Raw genomic sequence first — 19835 nt, forward strand, 5'->3', positions numbered from 1 at the left:
ATCATGTTAAACCTCAGCTGCAGTTTTCTGTGCTGAACCAAGCAGGTAACAAATAACTGTAGAAATTTCAAGAAAGGGATACTTGGATCATCCTGAGGTGGGAATTCCTTATGTAAAAATAGTATCACAAGATATTATAGCTTTGAATCTGTTATTCACACGAAGTGTACTAAAGATTTTAAACAAGTGGATCATTGTCTTTTTTTTTTCCCCAGCTCAATGACAAAGACTTACCTGATACATTTCAATTTTGGTTATAATATAAGACACACTTACAAATATTAAACTCTGTGCAAATCAACTAATTATAGTTTCTTTAAATGACAGTTTGTTGAAACTTTCATATTTTGTACTTTTGGTTCACATGGATTCTGAAATAAATTAAAAATCGCCTGCTAGTTATTCACTGAAGATGTCCTTATTTAATGTTCATAGATTTAAAACACAGTAATTATTTTGCAAGTATCAAGAAGATAAGTATTGTTTGTTTTAATAAGGTCTATTTTTGGAAAAGTCCTAACTTGCATCATTTTAACCAAACCTATATTACATCTTAAGAAGTCATGACTGTAATAACATTTTAAGCAAAGATAGAAACTGATACTCACTCAGACATATATTAATGTAATCTGTCATAACAGGGACCACATATTCCATCTGTATCTTTAAACCTTGGTCCCTGTAAAGTGGTGAAAACCTCCATATAGTGTAGTGATCAAGTCTCATTGTGTTATTCATTGAGTGCATCAGGTTCGATGTTGCCAAGTCTGCTAATCCAGCAAGAAGGGATGTCCACTGACTCAGAGCAATACATCTTTGGAGCAAAGCTGTAACAGCATGTAAATATTTAAGTAACAGAAAACTGCAAATGAAAGGAACATTAAAGTTGGTTAACCTAATGTCACATACAGTTTTCAGATCTTAAAGTTCTTACAAACATATCCTAGGCATTGAATTTTGTATAAAAAGTAATTGAATGATTGCTAAAACTACAGTTTTAGAATCATGTGCAGAAAAAATCTGATATATAAAATACACTTAATTCTAATTTGAGTGGATCATATAAATTATACATTATTTACAACCACATACTTCTAACATTAGCGAAACAGGAATAAATTACAAAACATATTCAGACTTCATAGCCAGGTCTTAAAGAATTAGTCCAAAATGTAGTCAAAATTCCAAATTTTTTTTCCAGCAAAAATAAACAGTGGAGTAAAATCAACATTAACACATCAATCCACGCATATTTCTGTTTCACAAATTCTAATGTCAGAACAAATGTTTGGTTTAACATGGTCACTGAATTAAACACCAAATTTAAGCTCATGAAAAAACCTACCAATTTGAATTTCCTTTGAATATAATGAATATTCATGAATGAAGTAATTTAGTGTACAGAACACTGAACATAATAATGAACAATATTTTGATGACATTTAATTTTAATTTTTATAAACTTCTGAGAAATTGGTCATTTATTTAGTATTTCTTTTATCAGTTTCTGTAATAATTTCATTGCAATTTAAAACATTTATACACTAACCTGGTGTACAGAAGGTGACTGTGTGCATAACTAAGTCATGAAGACTATGGAAAATATAAGCAGACTGTTCAGTAGTTTGATCAAAATCATTAAGATTTTGGCAAAAGTGTTCACAGATGGATAACAGAACCTCAGCACTTGTGACACTTGGATAGATAGCTACAAGTTCCCTGAGAGAGTAAAATCAAAAGAAATATGAAGCTTAAAAACTTTCAAACATTGACATTTTTGTGAAAGAAAATATCTTTCAACTTCACTAAAAGAAAACAAAAATAAACTTACCTACAAAATGTGACAGCAATTCCAAAACTTCCTTGTTTAGCCATTTTCTGAGCAAATAATCCCATAACAGACTCTCTCTTGAAGCCAAGAATTTCTCCTAGTCTAAAGAAAAATGTACAGTAGAACAGTTAATATATGTAAAGGATCTATTGAAGTGCAGGGTGACTGAAAAAATACACCCCATTGATTTCTACAAATATAATATAATGAATAATGTTAAAACCCAGGAATCATTGCAAATCAAGTGGTCTCTTTCAAAGTAGTATGCTTCTCTCATTAGTGTATCATAGCCAAATAATAAGACTTCAATGGGCCACTATCAGTTAGTTGGTTGGCATTTATAGGCACAAAGGAACTAAGATATCTGTGCCAAACAACTGGCCAAAAGTAAAATTACTAAAATACGAAAAAAGGAAGCATGTTAAAACAAGACAAAGTGTAATTTTCAAATTAAAAACTTAAAAAGAGTTAAAAACGCCAATGGTCCTTAAAAATAAAAAACAAAAACAACTGAGGTAGACAGTGTCATCATTGCCAATGATGTTGTTCAAGGGTCAAGGGTGAACCCACAGTAAAAATACGTCTAAAATGATGCTGTCACTCATGGTTGTAACAATGATTTTGTTCAAGGGTCAAGGGTGAACCCACAGTAAAAATTCGTCTAAAATGATGCTGTCACTCATGGTTGTAACAATGATGTTGTTCAAGGGTCAAGGGTGAACCCACAGTAAAAATACGTCTAAAATGATGCCGTCACTCATGGTTGTAACAATGAAAAGGGTGAACCCACAGTAAAAATACGTCTAAAATGATGCCGTCACTCATGGTTGTAACAATGCCATGACAGTAAAATGTGGGTTATTGTGACTTGAATGTCACACAGACCACACATTTATGCATCAGTCCCAAATGAAATAAAGCAATGAGTTAAAAAACTGTAATCAACGTGTAGCCTAGTCAGAAAATCATCCTCCTTCTGATCCTTATGCAAGTATGATCTGGAAAATCTTGTTATTATGTTACTCACTCCAAGTCCATGCCAACTGGTGTGGAGCCAAGCCTTGAATACAGGAAGGTAGCCCATATACGGAACAGGCATAGCTGTGATAGCACCAGAGCAGACAGACTTCGCTGCAATGTCAGCATGCTCATTTCCATGAATATCAACATGGCCTGGTATCCAGAAAAACTAGTTAGAAGTAGGTGATAGAGAGAAATGGGCCAGTCACTTTTGAACATCGACCAGAACAGGGTGAGAACTAATGTGAAACAATTTCAGGGCCAGTAGAGAGCTAAACGAGTCAGTGTAAATAGAATGATCCGTGTACTGCATAACATCGATATGATCTAGGGCAAGAGAAATTACGTCCAGAAACTGTGGAGGGGATTCTGTGTGCAATCACCAAACCACAACAAACCATGGCAGACCTCCATGGATCCTGCCCTGGATCAAGTAGGCAGTTCTCTGTCTTCAAGCAAAGATTCCAGCAACAGATGGCATGAACAATAATTGTTTTGCATCACAGGGCTGTAGAAGAGTGTGGACCCAAGGAAAATCCTAAAGTTGAACCCAAAGGAAGTGGACCCAGGCACTCACTGGAAGGAATGGCAGGGACAGACATGGAAGTAGATGTAGATTTGTTAACTCTTTAGATGTTTTGCAAACAACTCTGCTGGAAGCATGGAGAGATATATTTGCATTCCTCCTGTGGCAATGGAACAGTATATGTCTGAGATGAAGTTGGGGACAATAACTTCCGAGCCTCTGGGCAGGAGATATCACTTATAATCTTCAAGTGTTGCACCTCTCTATCCTCCACCCACTTAAAACAAGAACTAGAGTAAGAGGGATGTCAATCACTACAGTTAACATAGTGTGGTTCCAGTTTGCACTTGTAGGCGTCATTGTCTTTGCCACCACAATGAGCACATGCTAAAGAACTACGACATGATGTTTGAGTGACTAAACAGCTAGCACTGGAACATCTGAGAGGGTTGAGGGTACCCTACAGTTCAGATAACCTGCTTCATCATGGCAGGAGAGGATATGGTGATGTAAACGTCAAAATCAGAACATTAATAGGCACCATAATTCCATCTTCGCAAGTGGAGATTTGGTGCATCACAGAAACTCCTTGGCTGGAGGAACCAGTGAGGATCTCTGATTCATGAATGTTCTTTAAATCCTCTCATCTATAACTACTCTGGAAGGATTCAAAGTTGCATAAGAAGTTGCCTCAATGGCCTTTAATTTCAAGAGTAGTTTGGTATGTTGTGGTAAAGATGTTTCCCCAATAACGTCTTCAGAGCATCACTTCTTGATTTGGGGGAGCCAGCAAGCTCCCCTAATCTCTTTTGAATGAAAAAGGAAAACTTCTGCCCTAAGGATTTCTTGAATAAGGAATGCATAATTAGAAACCAGAGTACAGAATCTGTGACAGTGACTGACATTAACAGTCAATGACCCTAAACATTCTGTTTCTCCTTAGTTGTGAATATAGTTCAAAGCTTTATATAGATGGAACAATCCCGAAATTGTAAGTACTTCAGTTTCACCTAAATTTAAAATATATTACATGAACATTAAAAACAATTTATAATAAAACTAAATTGTTACTTTCTTGGATTTTCAGTCACTATATATACATATATTCTCTTCTTTTATATATTATTATGATGTTACCTTTAACAGCTCTGTATTATTAGATTTCAGTTGACTGGCAAATACAAAACTTATTAAACAACTCAATAATCCGACAACAGTCAAAACAGAAGATTAATTATTTAAAACTACCAGTTTTCTACACAATTTAAGTTGCTTATGATAAAGTAAAACATTTATCTCTATGGAATTAGGTCTTACATCAAGTTTTTTACCTGTAAAAATGGCTATATGATGTGTTGACTTTCTGTTTCTTCTTTTCACCAACCACCTGCATCTGATAATTGAATACAACACAGAAATAATTAGTGTTACAGCACTTTGTAATTACTAAATAGTAAAAGTGATTTATGACTTGGATATGATACTTTAAAACAACTAAGCTTCTGTAATATATAGGGATATGATGTTATGAAAGTGACTTGGATATATTAACAGTGACCTCTCCTATTATAGTAATATATGAAATTCTAAGTGTTCCAACTTAGAGCAAGTTAGATAATTATTGGCACTTTTTAGGTCACTTTGATAAGTTAGATCACTGGCAGCACGTTAAAGGTCACTTTGATAATTTACACCACTCTTCACAGTTTATGATTATTCAAAGTAAACTATAAAATGCTAACAGTGAGTGACTTTATAACTTATACAAACTGTGATTCAATGACAAGTAACATTAGTTCGTTAGTTAAGAATGAAAAAATCTTGAAGAAGTTGATTAGTTCAGCTGAATTGTTCATGTATTGTTAACACAGTTTAATGTTAACTTCCAACTTAAATTCTGCATGCAGTTAAATATATTAATTTTTATATGCTGTGCAACAGTTAAAAGATTTTGATAAGTGCCTAACTAGTTGACTAAGTCTTTACTCAATTGTGTGAAATATTTTGGTTCAAATACAACACAAGAGAAATTACACACACACTAAAGAAAAAACAAAACAAAACACAAAGTTATGACAGAAATTGATACTGAGATAAGACCTGTAGAAGAGTATTGTTTGTCAGAAAAATGTGACAGTTTGAGTTGTTAAAATGTGTCTGACTAGCAAATGATAGAGAGTGAACCCTCAAACTCAGTTTTGGTTTAGCACAAGAATTTAAGTTTAGATGTTCTTACTGAAAATAAAGAAACTGCATTACAAGGATGATAAAAATGGCTAAGGTGTTCAGATCAGTAAAGAGAAAAATGTTAGAAAAAGTCTATATAATACTGAATTTAGTTCCAATAAAAGACAAGCTGTGTGTTTCTCTTAATTGGGCTTAAATTTCAGAGGAAATTATTTATACTAATGCTTTTACCACAACAGTAACTTAATGTTCATACATTTCTTTCTATGAAACATAACACCATTACATTTTAAAATTAATTCTGTTCAGTCAGGTTTGAATATTTCTAGTCATTATATGACTGTATGTATTTCATACAGTACTTTGAAAAATAATTTTTTTCCCCCTACCTTGTGTGCATGCATGCTAGATGCACATCCTGAAACCAAAAATGTATAACAGCCCAGTTGTAGTCCTCAGGATGGTTAATATACAGTTGACCCTATAATACTGATATTTCATGATATGATTTATTTAGAATTAATTATTTTCTGATACAATTATACAAAGTAGTCCAATAATTAAATATTTCAGTGTCAACAGTAAATTTGCACAGCTAATGAGCATATCTCAACTGAAGTTGGCTCAGTAAAATGATAGTCCCATGGTGAGTCATGTGACATGTCAGGCCATTCTGATGGTGCAGACATTCAGCCAGATGTTCACACTAAATATGTCCAGTCTGAACAACAAACACTGCCACCTTATTAAAGTTTTTTCCACGAGTGAGGGATCCTGAACAGTACCTTTCAGTGGAGCAAAGCATGAAGATTGGCACAATCCTTGTTAGCATAGCAGGAAGAAGAGTTATCCATCTCTGGTTTCTATATTGCAGCTGATCTTGATGTGGTGACAGAAGATGAGAAGGTTATCCAATCTTTTATTTCTCAGAGATCTTATAAAACTGTTGTCAACTACTCTGAAGATAAAGGCCACCTTTTCAGTGTGAGAAACTCATAAATTTGCTAAGGAAAGTTGAGGACTTTGAAATGTTGCCAACAATCAACCATTACAGACTGTTTTTGAATTAAATAGTGTGGAAATGTGCTTTACTCAATGTGCAAAGAACACATAATAAGGATGACTTGAATTCATTACATGAGGGTTTACAAACATTAAAATGTGAAAACATGCAAAACTCTCAGTCCTCCAACAAATTCATTAGTTCAAAACTTTCTTAGGTGACCAAGGATGTAGGCTTAATAAAGGTTGATTGTACTTATCTCAACAGCAGATTTAGCTTTTTCAGTACAGGGTTGGTCCCCTACTATTTTTAAATTAGTAAGCATATATTCATGAAACTTGGTAGGTTGTCAGTAGACATCACAAGGTTTTCATATGCAAAATATCATTTTTTTTAAGCCTTAACATTTATTAAGCAACATTTTTCTTATGCCTTTTTATTTTTGCACATCGCCTATTTGACATGCAAAATAATTTTCATTTTAAGATTAAATATACCTTTGTGCATCAAAAATTTTCAAAATTTACATGTGAAATCCTTATTATGTCATTTCTAAAAAAACAACAAAAAACTTTATATTTCATGTTATTCAATTGGTTTGTCATACCTTGCTTAGTTTTAAGAAATTTCGTACATGGAGGATGTAAAATGGAACTCTTTTGAGGTTTATTTATATATATACATACATATCAATAACCAAAAAATCATAAATTACTTCCATTGATACCTGAATTCCATTATAGTTTATCAAATTTAATAATTAATCCGTATTTGAACCTAAAAAACATGAAATCATAAAGAGATTAAAAACTCAAATTACCAGCTCAAAGGTTTGTCTCAAAAGAAAGAGAGAATGCTATTGTATTTGAAAATGACTGGAGAAAATCACCAACAGGACATTATGAGCTTCTGATTAGTTATTAACATGTCATATATAGAAATATGTACATAAGGTATTGTTTCCAGAAATGGGAAGAGAGCTACTGTGTTTGGTTCACTAAATATGGTGATAGCTCAGCAAATAGAAAAGGCCAAAGATTTGTATTTTATACTCTAGTTTGTTGATATTGGTAATTTGAGTTTATAATTCGTTCAAAAATATAGACTTTGTAAATTTGACATCAACCATTTAATTTGGACTACAGTGCTGCATTCAAAATACCAAGTGACACACAAAATAAACATTTAGATGTGTTTAATATCTAAATTGAGAAATTATGTACAATATGAACATTTGAATTATAATCTACAGTTTGATGCCATTCTTAAACATTAGAACTGGATAGTTTTAACCCTTTTCACATGGGTCAAAAGCCATGTCATTGGGTTTGTTGAGATGTATTCAAAATTTTACTGAACTGCTATTTTATGAATTTATTTCCTTAAGTTTTTTGTGCTAAGTAGATAATACAAGAAAAGAAAAATTGTTTAAATCAAGCCAAAAAGTTTTATGATCTATTTAGTGTAATATTTTATCAGTTAGTAGACTGGTTAGCAAGTGCTTACTATAGGCATAACAGGTTTTCCTTCAAGAAATGATTCCACCTTCTCCACCAAAAAATTCCAGCACCACTTTTTGTCTAAAAGAGCATACGGTGAGCAAACTGTTCCAAACTCCACCTATTAAGAAAAAATAATCTTAGTATTTCACAATGAAAACTATGCACTTATCATAACAAAGTACAAACATAAGTTCATATCAATCAAATGTCAAGGTGAAACGGCTAGCACAAAATATGAAAATTTCCTAAACAACTAGAAAGAGTAGTAACTAACCATCTAGAAATAGCCAAAAGATAGAAAAAAGTACTTGTATAAGAAAGTGTGTTGGTCGTCTACCTGGAGATGTAGACAACTTTCAAAATCTTGTAACTTTTCCTTCCATTTCACTTGGTGCTCTAAAAGTTTCTTCAATATGTATACAGAGCCAATTGTCATCATTCTGAGATACCTAGAATTTAGCTAAAACAGTATGATGTCATTAGAGGTCAACAGATTTTAAAATAAATTTCTTACATAGGCTTTAAAAGAAAACAAAATTTAACGAGCAGTTAATTTACATCAGTATATCAAAACATGATGTATCATATATAGTAAAAGCTGCTCCCTGTAAGTAATGTTCCCTTTAAATTGGCTCAGCAGTTTGTCTCATGCAAAAGTCTTGAATTCAAATTCCAGTCTAGAGGGGATCTTTTATAATGTCTTTTAATTATTAACTCATCAAATTTAGGAACAAATCTAACAATATTATGACCAACAAGAATAACATGATAATTCACTTTGGAGATTTGAATTACTTGTTAACATTTTATTATAAAGACTGGGTGTCACACTGGTTATAGTGCTAGATTATTAGAGGGAAACTTTATGTTCAAATCCCAGTGAACTATCAGGAAGCAGTTTTGTGTTCAAATCCCAGTAAACCATCAGGGGGGCAGTTTTGTGTTCAAATCCCAGTCAGCTTGTGCTTTTGTCAATATCTTTATCTTTAAAATATTTATGATTATCTTTACAGCAAACTCTTTGAATACTTGAGCAATATGGACACCAGTGTGATTAAATCAGGGATAATATCATACTATCTATAAACAACAGGTGTCTTTCAGTGTCAAACACAAGTTAAATATCTTTTCAACCAAACAGATGATGCTACAATACATTATTACTATTGTTTTCAACTTAAGTAAGTTATTTGTTTACATTTAGTCAATTTTACAAGATGTTTTTATGAAAAGTTTTAACATTAACCACTTGCCCTTCACCATCAGATTCTTTGCCATCACAATTAATAAATCACAAGCTCAGATATTTAACTATTTCGAAATTATTCTTCCAAAATCATTATATTTTTATATGGTTGAATCTATGAGGTTTTATTAAAACACAGCATATAAACAAAGTCAAAATTCCAATCAAGACCCACTTACAGAATATGATGAAATGTATGCAAAGTATGTCATTTGTGTGACATACCAGATAAAAGAAGTAACATTACTTATACATACATTGTTACCATTACACTAGATGTACTTCCACAAGGTCCCTTGCAATATTCTGTTTCAAGAGTAAATAAAACTCACATTAAGAGTAACCAACATTTTTATTTCTTGCTTTTGAAGTTCATATATCATACTGTGTTGTGGCCTACACAGTACACATTTCTTCTTATGATGCATGACATGAACAAGCTTTACTGATGCCACAACAAACAAATTCCAACATTAAGTGTGCCCCTTATGTGACATTATTTTAGTGTCTACTGACTGACTGACAGACAGACAACACAATACTGTATTGTGGTAAAAGTTCTCAAAACAGCTGATACCTTCAGGTGACTTTTGGCTTTGACTTTTAGGGAAATAAGTTTTTTAAAATACTTTCCATAAACATCAGAATATCTCATAGTTTACCTAAGTGCATGTACACTCACTTCATCTCTCCATAAGTCGGGTTCCTCAAGAAGCATCTCGACAAAGGATATAAATCTTTCACAGCACTCTTCCAACTTGGTCGGTTCGAGTAGACTTATGAAGTCCATGAAATTGTCTAGCTAATAAAGAAACGAAAAATGTTAGTGTTCAAGTTCCTTTGCATGAAAGATAACCAAACAAATTAATTTCTTATAAAATGTAGAACGTTTCCAGAAAGTATTAGTTGTTTATACTGTTTATATGGGCACATTTCCGAGTGACTTTGTTTTTCAGGCTGAAGAAAGAGAGTTGTTGATATGGTAAACGTGACTTTGTTTTTCAGGCTGTAGTAGGAGTTGTTGATATGGTAAACGTGGTTGTTTTTCAGGCTGCATTAGGAGTTATTGATATGGTAAACATGGCTGTATGAGGATGTGCACATCAACTACCACTAATATTTCTCTATCTGCTAAATAGTTTTCTAATTATGCAGAAAATATATGGATAAATTTATTTATAAAGGCCAGCTATCAAAAAATTTAAGTTACAAACATACTTAATACTTAAATAACTATAAAGATGTACAGAGTTCCAGAGTAAGATGAAACCTGAAAGCAGTTTTCCATCTCTTTCTGCTGATCGCACCATCACAGCCTATTTATAACCAAGTTAGTTCAATATGAATCATTTTAAAATCATAAGGTTTAGTCTGGGTCTTTCTTTACTAATTTAAATACCTTTCACCATAGCATCCAATAAAGAACCACCTCAGAACTGGTTATCATGGTCACCCCAAACTACAAGCTATTTTCATCATTTTACTTAAATAATTTAAGTTATTGCAATTGTTGTTGATAATAATTTCATTCTTAAAAAAAAAAAGTTAGGTTCATTAAAACAAACACACTTCACTCAAAGTTGTCTCCAGAAACAACAGCATATTACACTTTTAGTGTTTCATCGGTTAGATCAAGTAAACTGTTTTTGGTTCTGAAACACATAGACAGCTTTGAATGTAAGTTTTTTTTTTTTTTTAACTCATTTACTAGAAACTATTATACATTCTTGAACACAGAACAGATCAAAACAAGTACAGGTGAAGTTAATACGCCAAATCTCACCATTTTTCGCAGAAGTTCATTATAACATTTGCTTCGTAAAACATGTACAATAAAAAGTAACTTACTCTCTCCTTCTGAAGCATAAATCTCATATAGAACAAGTAACAGTCAATGTCAGAAATGTGATCATAAGCTTTCACAACTTCTAAAGCATCTTCTAGAGCTGTAGCTCTGTCTTGAGACAAAATGTACTGGACCAGCACCTGAGAAGATTAAAAATTTGCATAAAATGTATTGGACCAGCACCAGATCAGATTAAAAACTTACATAAAGTGTATTGGACCAGCACCTGATGAGACTGAAAGTTTAAATAACATGTATTTGACCAGTACCAGATCAGATTAAAAACATATAAAATGTATTTGATCAACACCTAAACAGATCAAGAGTAGAACTTGATTATATTAGATACCTGAAGATATCTGGTGTCCTTAGTGTAGTTTATAACTGGCATAAAAATAATTAGTGTTTATTGACTGCTGGAGTGATATAATTAAAAAGAACTGGTCCCCAAAACAACCAGTTTCTTCATTATCTATAGTGTTTTCAGTCCATTTTACCTCACCATACAGTAACTTAAATTAATTTAGGTGCATGAATAATGTTACAACATTATTTGATGTTATACAACACACCAACTATTTAATGTTATACAACACACCAACTATTTAATGATTGTATATTATGTATGTTAGAGATTTCTTTTCTTTTTCACCAGAGGTGAGCCTTCAATAGGCAACACTGTTGTCAACAACAGCAAGTAAAAATAATCAAAAAATCCATCAGGCCTCTAAATTGCAGATTTTCTTTTCAATTTTACATCTGGTGAAAAATAAAAGAAGTCTAATATATATATTCACACACACACAAACATGATAATTAAACAATTTCTTCATAATTGGAATATTACCGTACAAAATTACCGGTCTGAAAACAACCAGTATTTATTTACTGTTTTAATAAATTGCAGAAACTAACTGGGACAATAAAAACTGGTGATTTACTGCACCACTCTATAGATATGCACACTCACAACATCACTCTACAGACATGCACAAACTTACTGCATCACTCTACAGACATGCACAGACGTACTGCATCACTCTACAGACATGCACAGACGTACTGCATCACTCTACAGACATGCACAGACGTACTGCATCACTCTACAGACATGCACAGACGTACTGCATCACTCTACAGACATGCACAGACTTACTGCATCACTCTACAGACATGCACAGACTTACTGCATCACTCTACAGACATGCACAGACTTACTGCATCACTCAACAGACATGCACAGACTTACTGCATCACTCTACAGACATGCACAGACTTACTGCATCACTCTACAGACATGCACTGGACTTACTGCATCACTCTACAGACATGCACAGACTTACTGCATCACTCTACAGACATGCACAGACTTACTGCATCACTCTACAGACATGCACAGACTTACTGCATCACTCTACAGACATGCACAGACTTACTGCATCACTCTACAGACATGCACAGACTTACTGCATCACTCTACAGACATGCACAGACTTACTACACTATTCTACAGACACGCACACTCACTACACAACTCTACAGGCATGCACAGACTTACTATACTATTCTACAGACACGCACACTCACTACACAACTCTACAGGCATGCACAGACTTACTATACTATTCTACAGACACGCACACTCACTACACAACTCTGCAGGCATGCACAGACTTAATACACTATTCTACAGACATGCACACTCACTGCATAACTCTACAGGCATGCACAGACTTACTACACTATTCTACAGACACGCACAATCACTACATAACTCTACAGGCATGCACAGACTTACTACACTATTCTACAGACACGCACACTCACTACATAACTCTACAGACATGCACACTCACTGCATAACTCTACAGACATGCACAGACTTACTACACTATTCTACAGACATGCACACTCACTACATAACTCTACAGACATGCACAGACTTACTACACTATTCTACAGACATGCACACTCACTGCATAGCTCTACAGACATGCACAGACTTACCACACTATTCTAGACATGCAAACTCACTGCATAACTCTACAGACATGCACAGACTTACTACATTACTTTACAGAGATAGTTTTACTGCATTACTGTGTCTGTTTTATTACAATCTTAGGATTTTGCACACACTTTTGTTGAAAATGTTCTCCTAGCTCAAATTCTCTTCATAAAAATTGTTTAAAAAGAACCAAGTGTTTTTATAGTGGTTCTGTACAAATAATTAAAGTTATTTACACATAGCTATACATTATGACAAATGTATATGACCAGCAATTCATTCTCTACTAATCTACTTGTCGCAGTATAGATTGTACTTAAAGTAATAATGGTTTATTATAAAAACATTTTTAAAACATATATCTGCAATCTGCTCTTCGATATTCAAGTAATCTTTCCAAACTAATTACCTCAGCTGCTCCTGTATTGTTTATGTTAAAATTTCTCTCCTCGTACTTTTTCAATACCAATTTTAGTCCAACTGATCTTACTTGAGTTTCCAGTTCATATTTTCTGTAATAAAATAAATCATTACAAAGGCTAACCAAAAACAAAAATCATTTGTTGTAAGTGATGAGTTTTATGTAAGAAGTGTTATTGGTTAATTAATACACGTGATCAGATTAATTCAAGAAATGTCAGTACAAAACATATAATATAGTTCAATGTTTACTGACACACTTTGTTTAGTGTCCACACAAATACTGGCTGAGAGCACACATAAAATAACATAAAACTGAAATGATGAAATCATACCGTGGATGGTCAGTGGACAATTCTTGGTCCACTAATGTTTGAAGAGCAAGGTTCCATGGTAGTGGAGCTTGAGAAATGGTTGCTACAATAGCTGTCATTCTTTGGTCACTATACTGCTGCATGCAGTTAATAACAGCAAGCACCTTTTCTTCCCATGGAGCTTCTTCCCAGTACCACCAGGTGTGGGGTGAGGTGTCTAGCACTTCCTATATGAAAATAAGACATCTAGTCAAATGAAAGAAGGTTTTCAAAATCTTGATGTTTCATAATTTTCATGGAAAGCTACTTAAGGGCTGTTTGTGCTAGCCGTCCCTAATTTTGAAGTACTAGACCAATGGATTGCTCCAACTGAAAAGTGGGATTTATCTGTTACTCTAATAGTGCAGCCAAGTATAAAGTGCATTTGTTTGTTTTCTTTACAGTATAAGAGTGGAAACCATGGATCCACAATATAACCACTGAAGAGCAACTGGCCGCTTTGAAAACCTATCAACAAAAATATGACAGAACTTTCACTCCATGTTTAAGGCTTCAAATACAATCCTAAATTATTAAGTTTAATAATGTTTGACAGAAATAATTATTTTTTTTACTGAGGAACCACGTAAATAAGATAACACAGGGGATCTTAACATCATCATCATATATCAAGGTGACAAACAAGACCATACAGGGGACCCTAACATCATCATTATATCAAGGTGACAAACAAGACCATACAGGGGACCTTAACATCATCATTATATCAAGGTGACAAACAAGACCATACAGGGGACCTTAACATCATCATTATGTCAAGGTGACAAACAAGACAATGCAGGGAACCTTAACATCATCATTATGTCAAGGTGACAAACAAGACAATGCAGGAAACCTTAACATCATCATTATGTCAAGGTGACAAACAAGACCATACAGGGGAATTTAACATCATCATTATATCAAGGTGACAAACAAGACCATACAGGGGACCTTATCATCATCATTATATCAAGGTGACAAACAAGACCATACAGGGGACCTTATCATCATCATTATATCAAGGTGACAAACAAGACCATACAGGGGACCTTATCATCATCATTATATCAAGGTGACAAACAAGACCATACAGGGGACCTTATCATCATCATTATATCAAGGTGACAAACAAGACCATACAGGGGACCTTATCATCATCATTATATCAAGGTGACAAACAAGACCATACAGGGGACCTTAACATCATCACTATATCAAGGTGACAAACAAGATAATGCAGGGAACCTTAACATCATCACTATACCAAAGTGACAAACAAGACAATACAGGGGACCTTAACATCATCATTATATCAAGGTGACAAACAAGACCATACAGGGGACCTTAACATCATCATTATATCAAGGTGACAAACAAGACAATACAGGGGACCTTAACATCATCATTATATCAAGGTGACAAACAAGACAATGCAGGGAACCTTAACATCATCATTATATCAAGGTGACAAACAAGACAATACAGGGGACCTTAACATCATCATTATATCAAGGTGACAAACAAGACAATGCAGGGAACCTTAACATCATCATTATATCAAGGTGACAAACAAGACAATGCAGGGAACCTTAACATCATCATTATATCAAGGTGACAAACAAGACAATGCAGGGAACCTTAACATCATCATTATATCAAGGTGACAAACAAGACAATGCAGGGAACCTTAACATCATCATTATATCAAGGTGACAAACAAGACAATGCAGGGAACCTTAACATCATCATTATATCAAGGTGACAAACAAGACAATGCAGGGAACCTTAACATCACCATCATACCAAGGTGACAAACAAGACAATACAGGGGATTTTAACATCATCACTATACCAAGGTGACAAACAGGACAATACAGGGGATTTTAACATCATCACTATACCAAGGTGACAAACAAGACAATACAGGGGATTTTAACATTATCACTATACCGAGGTGACAAACAGGACAATACAGGGGATTTTAACATCATCACTATACCGAGATGACAAACAGGACAATACAGGGGATTGTAACATCATCACTATATCAAGGTGACAAACAAGACCATACAGGGGACCTTATCATCATCATTATATCAAGGTGACAAACAAGACCATACAGGGGACCTTATCATCATCATTATATCAAGGTGACAAACAAGACCATACAGGGGACCTTAACATCATCACTATATCAAGGTGACAAACAAGACCATACAGGGGACCTTAACATCATCACTATATCAAGGTGACAAACAAGACCATACAGGGGACCTTATCATCATCATTATATCAAGGTGACAAACAAGACCATACAGGGGACCTTAACATCATCACTATATCAAGGTGACAAACAAGATAATGCAGGGAACCTTAACATCATCACTATACCAAAGTGACAAACAAGACAATACAGGGGACCTTAACATCATCATTATATCAAGGTGACAAACAAGACCATACAGGGACCTTAACATCATCATTATATCAAGGTGACAAACAAGACCATACAGGGGACCTTAACATCATCATTATATCAAGGTGACAAACAAGACAATGCAGGGAACCTTAACATCATCATTATATCAAGGTGACAAACAAGACAATGCAGGGAACCTTAACATCATCATTATATCAAGGTGACAAACAAGACAATGCAGGGAACCTTAACATCATCATTATATCAAGGTGACAAACAAGACAATGCAGGGAACCTTAACATCATCATTATATCAAGGTGACAAACAAGACAATGCACGGAACCTTAACATCATCATTATATCAAGGTGACAAACAAGACAATGCAGGGAACGTTAACATCACCATCATACCAAGGTGACAAACAAGACAATACAGGGGATTTTAACATCATCACTATACCGAGGTGACAAACAGGACAATACAGGGGATTTTAACATCATCACTATACCGAGGTGACAAACAGGACAATACAGGGGATTTTAACATCATCACTATACCGAGGTGACAAACAGGACAATACAGGGGATTTTAACATCATCACTATACCGAGGTGACAAACAGGACAATACAGGGGATTTTAACATCATCACTATACCGAGGTGACAAACAGGACAATACAGGGGATTTTAACATCATCACTATACCAAGGTGACAAACAGGACAATACAGGGGATTTTAACATCATCACTATACCGAGGTGACAAACAGGACAATACAGGGGATTTTAACATCATCACTATACCGAGGTGACAAACAAGACAATACAGGGGATTTTAACATCATCACTATACCGAGGTGACAAACAGGACAATACAGGGGATTGTAACATCATCACTATACCGAGGTGACAAACAGGACAATACAGGGGATTTTAACATCATCACTATACCGAGGTGACAAACAGGACAATACAGGGATTTTAACATCATCACTATACGAGGTGACAAACAGGACAATACAGGGATTGTAACATAATCACTATACCAAGGTGACAAACAGGACAATACAGGGGATTGTAACATAATCACTATACCAAGGTGACAAACAGGACAATACAGGGGATTGTAACATAATCACTATACCAAGGTGACAAACAGGACAATACAGGGGATTGTAACATCATCACTATACCAAGGTGACAAACAGGACAATACAGGGGATTTTAACATCATCACTATACCGAGGTGACAAACAGGACAATACAGGGGATTTTAACATCATCACTATACCGAGGTGACAAACAGGACAATACAGGGGATTGTAACATAATCACTAAACCAAGGTGACAAACAGGACAATACAGGGGATTGTAACATCATCACTATACCAAGGTGACAAACAGGACAATACAGGGGATTTTAACATCATCACTATACCGAGGTGACAAACAGGACAATACAGGGATTTTAACATCATCACTATACCGAGGTGACAAACAGGACAATACAGGGATTTTAACATCATCACTATACCGAGGTGACAAACAGGACAATACAGGGATTGTAACATAATCACTATACCAAGGTGACAAACAGGACAATACAGGGATTTTAACATCATCACTATACCAAGGTGACAAACAGGACAATACAGGGGATTTTAACATCATCACTATACCAAGGTGACAAACAGGACAATACAGGGGATTTTAACATCATCACTATACCGAGGTGACAAACAGGACAATACAGGGGATTTTAACATCATCACTATACCGAGGTGACAAACAGGACAATACAGGGGATTGTAACATAATCACTATACCAAGGTGACAAACAGGACAATACAGGGGATTGTAACATCATCACTATACCAAGGTGACAAACAGGACAATACAGGGGATTGTAACATCATCACTATTCCGAGATGACAAACAGGACAATACAGGGGATTTTAACATCATCACTATACCGAGATGACAAACAGGACAATACAGGGGATTTTAACATCATCACTATACCGAGATGACAAACAGGACAATACAGGGGATTGTAACATCATCACTATACCGAGGTGACAAACAGGACAATACAGGGGATTGTAACATAATCACTATACCAAGGTGACAAACAGGACAATACAGGGGATTGTAACATCATCACTATACCAAGGTGACAAACAGGACAATACAGGGGATTTTAACATCATCACTATACCGAGGTGACAAACAGGACAACACAGGGGATTTTAACATCATCACTATACCGAGGTGACAAACAGGACAAAACAGAAGACCTTAACATCATCATTATACCAAGCTGACAAATATCCAGGGGGGGGGGAGTGTTGTATCAAAATTATTCTGAGATAACACAGAAAACCCAGGGTGTTGTATGTACATACATGTATAGTTATATACATACATACACATCTCAAAGTTTTCCTTGTTACCATAACCACTGACCTGTATATAACTCAGCAATGTGTTTCCTTCATCTAACTCATTCTTCTTCATATAGTTACACAGAAAGAGCTGAAGAAGCCTTTCCATCATGTTGATGTCTCTCACCCAGTCCAGAATAAGAAACACCACAGCAACTTTGTCTTCCTGCCAAGCATGTCATAGAAAATACTAAGATTAACTAAGATATTAGAACATTTATTTAACTATTTCAATTATTAAGAATTTGAAACGAAACCAATAAAAAACCTTCATGTATGCATTTCAAATATTATTTCTTTTGGCAATATTTTTACATAAGCACCTGACAAAAGTCTGATAGAGAGAGATGACATCCATAATTATTTTTCAGATTCTTCAATTCCTTCAGGTTGGAAAGGAGCTCCAGAAGAGTTGCCAAAGAAGAACTACTCGTTGCTGCTATTCTCTACAAAGAGAAATCAGTTAAACAACATATAACTGTGTCATTATAAAGTAGTTACTAAGGGTAACCAGGTTTCTATATAAATTGTATCCTAGTTGCTTATTGTTCTTAAGATTTTAAAGTGTGTTTAATAACTTTAATAAATAGCAGTGTTTGTTAATTGAATTTTGCACAAAGCTTATTGAGGGTCATCTGTGCTAGTTGTCCTTGATTTTGAAACAATAAACTAGAGAGAAGAGAATTAGCAGACAAAACCCAACGTCAACTCTTGGACTACACTTTACCATCAAACAGTGAGAATGACTGTCATGTTATAACACTATAACAGGTAAAAAGAATTTTTTGGTGACAGAAGTTGTTCTTGTAACCTACAAATTAAGAGTCAAGCATCCTAACTACTAGGAAGCATGTGATGTAATACACTTAACTGATATATAAAATGGGAAAGGCACCAGCAGAAGAATAAATATCGTGAAAAATGTATATCAACTTTTTGTTTCAACTTTTTCTTCTTCAGAATGTAAAATACATCTTTAGTGATAAAAACAATGTGTCATTCAAGACTAAAGTTCCATAAGAAAGAG

General features: G+C 34.5%; 1 protein-coding gene across 3 annotated transcripts in view; it reads right to left on the reverse strand.

Moving 5' to 3' along the window:
* The window catches only part of rod (kinetochore component rough deal), a 68601-nt gene that overhangs the window by 12284 nt on the left and 36482 nt on the right, over nucleotides 1-19835 (reverse strand). For all 3 annotated transcript variants that reach the window (XR_013016789.1, XM_076465672.1, XM_076465674.1), the window contains exons 24-35: nucleotides 19132-19254; nucleotides 18831-18974; nucleotides 13925-14130; nucleotides 13579-13681; nucleotides 11164-11301; nucleotides 9998-10117; nucleotides 8407-8529; nucleotides 8074-8187; nucleotides 4709-4770; nucleotides 1832-1933; nucleotides 1550-1719; nucleotides 609-827 (exon numbers count right to left, since the gene is read on the reverse strand). Coding sequence is in view for 2 of the 3 variants with exons in the window: in XM_076465672.1 (XP_076321787.1) it covers nucleotides 609-827; nucleotides 1550-1719; nucleotides 1832-1933; nucleotides 4709-4770; nucleotides 8074-8187; nucleotides 8407-8529; nucleotides 9998-10117; nucleotides 11164-11301; nucleotides 13579-13681; nucleotides 13925-14130; nucleotides 18831-18974; nucleotides 19132-19254 (1624 nt within the window). In the remaining variant the exon portion in view is untranslated. The remainder of the gene's footprint in view (nucleotides 1-608; nucleotides 828-1549; nucleotides 1720-1831; nucleotides 1934-4708; nucleotides 4771-8073; nucleotides 8188-8406; nucleotides 8530-9997; nucleotides 10118-11163; nucleotides 11302-13578; nucleotides 13682-13924; nucleotides 14131-18830; nucleotides 18975-19131; nucleotides 19255-19835) is intronic.

The sequence above is a fragment of the Tachypleus tridentatus genome, chromosome 10, assembly GCF_004210375.1.
Source record: "Tachypleus tridentatus isolate NWPU-2018 chromosome 10, ASM421037v1, whole genome shotgun sequence".
Taxonomy (NCBI): Eukaryota; Metazoa; Arthropoda; class Merostomata; order Xiphosura; family Limulidae; genus Tachypleus; species Tachypleus tridentatus.